Source organism: Oryzias melastigma, linkage group LG8 (genome assembly GCF_002922805.2).
Source record: "Oryzias melastigma strain HK-1 linkage group LG8, ASM292280v2, whole genome shotgun sequence".
NCBI lineage: Eukaryota > Metazoa > Chordata > Actinopteri > Beloniformes > Adrianichthyidae > Oryzias > Oryzias melastigma.
Genome location: NC_050519.1, coordinates 8,770,718 through 8,777,817, shown reverse-complemented (window position 1 = coordinate 8,777,817; position 7,100 = coordinate 8,770,718). Strand labels below are relative to the sequence as shown.

The window sequence follows — 7,100 nt, the reverse complement described above, 5'->3', positions numbered from 1 at the left end:
TTTTTTTGCTTTTCTTATCGATGAGAGTGTCAGTCCTAAAATAAGCCTGTCTTCTTCATGCCATGCCATGTCATTGTGTTTGCAGGGACGGTATCACCTGTCACACTGATTGCTCTTTTTATCTCGCAGGTCTGTGTAACGCTGACAAGCAGAACAAGGCGGGTTACACGGCCATCATGCTGACGGCTCTGGCTGCTTTCCACTCCGACAGCGACCTCCAGACTGTCCTTCAGCTGCTGCGCACTGGGGACGTCAACGCCAAAGCCAGCCAGGTGCGCCCCCTTCTGTTTCTGAAGTCTTACTACATCAAACCAAACTCGATGGAGTCGTCCTGATGTGACGTTGCAGGAGCCCCACCGTTCTTATATGATGTGTGCTTGCAGGCTGGACAGACGGCACTAATGCTGGCGGTGAGTCACGGCCGAGGGGACATGGTGAGGGCGCTGCTGTCCTGTGGAGCTCAAGTCAACATCCGAGATGACGACGGCTCCACCGCGCTCATGTGCGCCTGCGAGCATGGTCACGTGGACATCGTCCGTCAGCTGCTCTCCGTCCCGGGCTGCGATGCAACTCTCACTGACAATGTAGCCCATCCTGGTTCACGAGTCATCAGTTTAAGTTCTATCAGCCCGGCATCTCATGCGCTCTCTCATTGTGTCACGCAGGACGGCAGCACCGCTCTATCCATCGCCCTGGAGGCCAGTCAGAATGACATCGCTGTGCTTTTGTACGCTCATCTCAACTTTGCAAAGCCTCCTTCCCCTGTGAGTACTGGAATTTGCACATCCTCAGCGTGCAGCAACACTTCAAGTCCTCCAAAAATAAGTCTCTGAAATGTCGTTTTTTTTCATTTTTGGGTTTAAATACACATAAATTATCTTCACTTAAAACATTTGGGGCAACTATTTTAAACAACTGTTTTTTAACAAATAAAAACACTACAGAGACTAAAGTGTTACACAAGTTCTTCTCAATTATTTAGCTTATAGTGATGTAAAAAACTCACATATAAGTAACGAAAAATCTGAAAGGGACTTCTTCCTGTAATCTTTAAAGGGTCTATATGATACAAATTTTTTAGCCTTTCAGAGTAAACTACATGATAAAATATTACCTTTGGCACACTAAAGAACATTTTTTTTTAATAAAATATACATTATTTTTGCCTGCCTCTTTTTCTACCTAGAAGTAAGACGACTTAATCTCAAAGCATTATTCTGATCCCCATTAGCTCCACTGAGAAAGTGTGTGTTAGTCTGAGGGTGGTGCTGGCAGCTTAGACTCTTCTGGAAGGGGCTGTTCCCCACTTTGTGACATCACAATGTGAGGATCCGCTAATTTTTGTGGAGGGGCTGGTGATTAGAGAATGTTTTATTTTGTGTAAATGGAGCAAAATACAGCTTTGGGTTTTTTTCATCATGAAGAATTAACATTATAAATGATGAAATGCTCAAAAAGTGGATTTTGGTTGATATAGGCCTTTTAAAAAAAGTTTTAATCACTTGTGTCATCAGTGTTACAGTAATTATGGAACTGATTAACATAACGCCATCAAAGGATCAGAAGCCTGCTAAGAAAATCACTAGAAACTCAGTATTTTTTTTTTTTTTTATATGACGAGATCCTAAAAACACATTAGGATTCTAGGTTGTGTTCTCTACAGCACTGATATCCATCAGTAAATAATAAGTACATTTAATAAAAAGTTATGAAGGATAAAAAAAGATCACATTAATTAAAGGGATTTTTTTACATTTTAGCCCCTATATTATTACTGGAAGTGGTAGTAGAAAACAGTAAAACTCTTAGATTGTCATTTCTCTGACAGAATAACTTAAAAATCTACAAATTAATTGTGACGTTTTGCTTTACATCATCAATTTCCCCTGAGTTGTAGCTTGTGAGCATCTACTGCTCAAAAGGAGGATTTGAAAATAGATATGACAAAAACCTGATATTTAAACACTTTTTTATCTTTTCCTAGGTTTCACCCAAGTCTCCTCTTCTGGGCTCCTCTCCTCCGGCCGTTGAACCAAAATGAGCTGCACTCCTGCAGCTTCCCAGCACAGAAGCTTCTCATCGATCTGCATCCTTTTGTCACACTAAAATATCTATTTACATCGCAACATGCAGACCTGACAGCTTGCACCATAATAATTCACAGTTTTGTGTACATCGTTGTTTTTACATGCTGACTGGATCATTCGGTGGATGACGTGTTTTATGTTTTATCATTTTTAGTAGCATTAAGAAGTCAAAGCGGTTCATGAGTGCACACCTCTGTTTCCATCCTATTATTGTCAGACAGGAGCATCGTGTGTGATTATTTGGAATAACAAAAGCCACCCCTCTCGTAGAAAAAGTGTCCTTGCATCAAACAACTCGTTGGTGCTACTAAATAATAACCCACCTCAACAGTATATTAATGTTTATGCACCTGATTTATTTACACCAGAGTATTTTTATATTCGTTTTGTTATCTGACCTGGTTGTGGTTTTATTTGACATGAAGAGGCAGATTTTTTACTCCAGGATGAACTTTTTAGTGTTTTTTTTCTAACAAAAACCTATTTTAACAGCACATTTTCACTCCAGTTCAGCATCAGTGAGATGAAAAATGAGGTAACGGTTACTGTCTGAAGGTTAGGGTTCCTTAGATTTTTAGACACAATGTTTTTTTATGGTTTTCAAAGCAGGATAAAACCAGGAAAGATTCTGGAGGAGATTTGTCAGAGGGTTTTTAAAGCATGTTCCATGTAATATATATTAATATCAAAATAATATATGTCAGAAAAAAACTGCACCAAATTGAAACTTTTTGGAACAAAAAAAGGAGACGGTATTGATGTCAAATTTTTATTACTTTTGAAAGATTTTTTTGTCACAATTTTCATACTCAATTTTTGTGATGACTTTTTTTATAAGCCTAGAAGTTTTTTATTTAAGTATCTATCTTTTATACATTTAGATTTTTTAAACTCACCTACTTTCTGCAAGCACACAGTTCTCTAGATTTGTTTTTCTGACAGATTATGTAAATTCTAGACTGTGTCTCTTCTGGTTTGTGCATTTTGGAAAGCAGTCGATTAATAAATGTAGACCCACATCTTTCGTCGTGCATTTATTCTGTATATTTTTCCCTGCTGGTGTGGCTGTTCATAAAGAGCATCTATACACTTTACTTTTCCCCATTCCACTGAAACTATCTTTGAACTGAATTATTATAATGAGGACACTGGTAACATTAACACAGAGCTTGAACCTTCTTTACTATACTTGGTGAAATCTGTCATTACAGTCAGATATTAAATAATTTTGATTTTTTTTATTTCACCGTTGACATAAAAACTTTTGTTTTATTATGTTATCAACATACTTCCAACTGGTCCACATATACCCTGCCTTTGTGCAACATCAGCAAGGATAGGCTCCAGCAACCGTGTGAAGAACGATGGATTGGGTTTTAGTTAAACAGAAAGTATAAAGTAATTTTTAAAATGTTGCTTTGGTTAGACTGAGTGCCTTACAGTTTGCTCTGGATTAACATAAACATTTGCAGCAGTACTTTGATTTATGAGTGCATACATAAAGAAGTATCTCATTTCAGTATTATTGTACACAAATAATAACTTTAAATACATACCACGCATATTTATTCAGCTAAATAAAATAAATAAGTCAGAAGGGAGTAAAAAGACATGAAGAGAAATATAATAATAAATTATACAATCCAATGATAAATGATTAAATTAATAAAAAACAATACTCTTAATATTAGTAAAAATAAATAAAATAATATTTATTACCTAAAAATAATAAAAATATAAATAAATAATATTAATAGCAAAAAAGTAAATAAATGAAAAAAAAATGAAATACAAATAATCACAGTATAAATAAATACATATCATTATAATGATAAAAATAATGAAGATAAATAAATTAAAAAACATTGTTTTAATAAACAATAATTTATTGGTTTAACAAATTTCTAAAATTATTAGTCACAAACTGGTAACCAGATCAGAATAAACTAACATTCAGTTGGATTCAGACCTCCACAAAATTAATGGAATACAATGAATCAAGAAATGGTTAGAAGGACACATTTTGTGATTAACAATAAGAAATAGGGTGCTGAAACATGGCAGACCGACAAAAAATACATCTCTATCCCAGGAATCCACTGAGCATGTGCAACAATAGCGTTCATGGGGGCACAATCAGATGTAGATTCGTTCCAAGATTGTTTCAGTTACACGCCAGGAGCAAGTCTCTTCTGTGTAAAAAAAACAACCATAAAGATACAAAACAATATTTTGTAAATAAATGAGAACACAATCAAGTGGAATGTTCTTAATCCACTGCAACATGTTCGGAAAAAACTAAATACAGCATTTTAGCAGGAACTCCTGCTGTCTAGTTTAAGACACAGGGAGGTGAGGATAATGATTTGGGTTTATTTTGCAAAAAGACACATTTTTTAACTTTTGATCAAACCCTGAAGTCCTCTGTGATGCCCCGTTAAGGAAATAAGATGAGACATTCCTAGACACCTATCAAGATACGGTATTTATTCAGACAAATCTAATAGAAAACAGTCAAGCAGAAGAAGGGAAAGTGAAAATATGTCACGATTTTACGTTTAATATGAGGTTAAACAGTCTGTCTGAGTCATTCCTCTCATAATGACTCCACAGTTTCTTGACCTGTTTTTTTACAAACAATGAAGTAAGTTCACAATCTGAGAAAAACACTGTCGCAGCTGCATCTGGTGTCCTCAGACAGCTGCTTGTCTTTGGGAGGAGCTGCAGATAACACGACTGGACCGCTGGGCCTCAGCTGCTTTAAAGCCAAAACCAAAGATGGCTGCCATAGAAACTAAAGTCAAACCAAATTCACTGTCCTGGTAGAGAAACGTTTATGACATTTTTGTACAAAAACACGATTCAAGATTTTTTTTTCTGTTTTAATAAATCTTATTAGTTCAAAAGAAAACAGTGGTAATATTCTTTTCACACATTGCAATTTTAATGTTGAGCAAAATCCTAGTTTAGACTTTAATTACCTTTATTTCATTGCTTGTCCTGAAAATTGTTTTTTTTTATTCAAATAGTTTAAGGCTGATGGGAATGAGTCTGGAATTTTTGATTTTTTTTTTTTTAGACAGGGAGAAAATAAAGAAACTAAATGAAATATTTGTAAAATCCAATATGCATAAACTTTAAATATTAAAAGAGCTGAACATTATCAAAGAAAAACACCAAAAACCAGAGAAAGCACAAAATAATCAACGTTTAACTCCAATCATTCTAGTGTCAGTTCAGTAGAAATTCAAGTAAATTCTCTTTTTTAGTTGTTATAGCTTTAATGTACTAATTTATATACTAATACAGTCTTCTCACCCCTCAGGATTTACTTTTGGATAATTTTGGCCATGTTTTAAAGGTTTTATATTTGCATATTCACAAATTTCTCTGTTTTATTTCTTATTTTTTAGCCTCCAGCTGTCAAAAGGATTTCACTAATATGTTTAATGAACTACCAGACCAGATTAATTTTTTTAAGAATCATGGTTTAAGCTTAATCATTTTGATCACTTAAGATTTCCGTTTGTTTACAATTCTTTGAGTAAATGTTAGAAATATTAAAGTTTAGTTGTAAAGAATCCCATAAAGTTTTGGAAGAGATTAGTGTGGAAGCATCCATAAAAATGTAATTAAATTAAAAAGGTAATTAAATTAAAATAAATGAGTTTAAGATGCTTCATGACGACTTCACAGCATCACAGGATCAGCTGGAGGAGTGAAAAAGTCTTATCTCTGCAGCACGTGTGGGTCCGCCCTCCCAGCTGCAGCGTCCGGCCTTCGATAAGAGTTTGAAATGAAAGTTTTGGCAGGAAAGACAGAACTTTAGTTTAGTGATGATTTTGGAAGCTCTCCAAATAAATCTTTCAATATTGGACCACTTGATTGAAGTGTCTGGATTTGAAAGCTGTTTAAAGGAGGTCTGCCTCCTCTGCACCTTTTCAGAACCACGAAAAATAATTGATTATTTATTGACTATATTTGCGTTTAATTGATTATTTGACTATACATTTTTTTTACGGAAAAGAAGGTTCTTTCAAAGTACTTTTTTAAGGATTTTGTTTTGATATTTTATGTGTATAGAAGGAAAACTGATGATGTTTAATTTAATCTTTTAACAACATATTCAAACACACGTCATGTTAAGCTTTCTCTACATGAAATTAAAAAAAGATGAAGCGAAGAGGCTCTTGATGAGGGTTTTTGTTTATCTCTAATTGAGGCTCATCTCTTGGACCGCCTCTGCTCGCTATCTTAGTTTTGGGTGTGTCTATTCTGTGAGTGGTACATAAAGCCCCCCAGGGTCTCAGCAGATCACAGTTCCCAACTGACAACGACAAGATGACCAGCCTCTCTGCTAAAGACAAGGACGCCGTCAAGGCTTTCTGGGCCAAAATCTCCTCCAAGGCGACGGATATTGGAGCAGATGCTCTTGGCAGGTAAATATCTTTAAAAATTCTCTTAAAATACATTTTTGTGTTTTGATTCACAACTTTTATATGTTTCCCCTCAGGATGCTGGTGGTGTACCCCCAGACCAAGACCTACTTCGCCCACTGGAAGGACCTGAGCCCCGGCTCTGCCCCGGTGAAGAAGCACGGTCAGACTGTGATGGGAGGAGTTGCTGATGCTGTGTCCAAAATCGACAATCTGACTGCTGGTCTGCTGAACCTCAGCGAGCTGCACGCCTTCACCCTGAGAGTGGATCCTGCCAACTTCAAGGTGAGTTAAAGCTTTTATTTGTAGTTTCTGTCTGTGTCTCAGGAGGACCTCTTTATTTGTTGAAAATCAGGAGCGAGAATCAAACATTTATCCTTTTTTCCGACCACAGATTCTCTCCCACAACATCCTGGTGGTGCTGGCCACCATGTTCCCCAACGACTTCACCCCTGAGGTGCATGTGGCCATGGACAAGTTCCTGGCTGCCTTGGCTCTGGCTCTGTCTGAGAAGTACAGATAAACATCACGAAGTCCAAGATGTTGAAGAACAGAGTCCTCTTTCTCTGCCAATGAT

The 7,100-nt window shown here is 36.4% G+C and overlaps 2 protein-coding genes across 4 annotated transcripts in view; both read left to right on the top strand.

Annotated features, from left to right (window-relative positions):
• kank2 (KN motif and ankyrin repeat domains 2) overlaps window positions 1-3,111 on the top strand; it is a 15,633-nt gene extending 12,522 nt beyond the window's left edge. For all 3 annotated transcript variants that reach the window (XM_024272525.2, XM_024272524.2, XM_024272526.2), the window contains exons 10-13: window positions 130-272; window positions 384-584; window positions 666-764; window positions 1,985-3,111. In XM_024272525.2, the coding sequence (XP_024128293.1) occupies window positions 130-272; window positions 384-584; window positions 666-764; window positions 1,985-2,041 (500 nt within the window). In that variant the 3' untranslated portion in view covers window positions 2,042-3,111. The remainder of the gene's footprint in view (window positions 1-129; window positions 273-383; window positions 585-665; window positions 765-1,984) is intronic.
• Window positions 3,112-6,375: 3,264 nt separating this feature from the next.
• Window positions 6,376-7,100, top strand: LOC112146468 (hemoglobin embryonic subunit alpha). The gene is made up of 3 exons (XM_024272305.2): window positions 6,376-6,526; window positions 6,601-6,808; window positions 6,918-7,100. The coding sequence occupies exons 1-3, from the start codon at window positions 6,429-6,431 to the stop codon at window positions 7,044-7,046; spliced, it is 435 nt and encodes a 144-aa protein (XP_024128073.1). The 5' UTR covers window positions 6,376-6,428; the 3' UTR covers window positions 7,047-7,100.

Coding starts and splice junctions, on each gene's coding strand:
- LOC112146468 (XM_024272305.2), top strand. CDS start 6,429: ATGACCAGCCTCTCTGCTAAAGACAAGGACGCCGTCAAGGCTTTCTGG. Junction 6,527..6,600: donor GGAGCAGATGCTCTTGGCAG/GTAAATATCTTT, acceptor GTTTCCCCTCAG/GATGCTGGTGGTGTACCCCC. Junction 6,809..6,917: donor TGGATCCTGCCAACTTCAAG/GTGAGTTAAAGC, acceptor TTCCGACCACAG/ATTCTCTCCCACAACATCCT.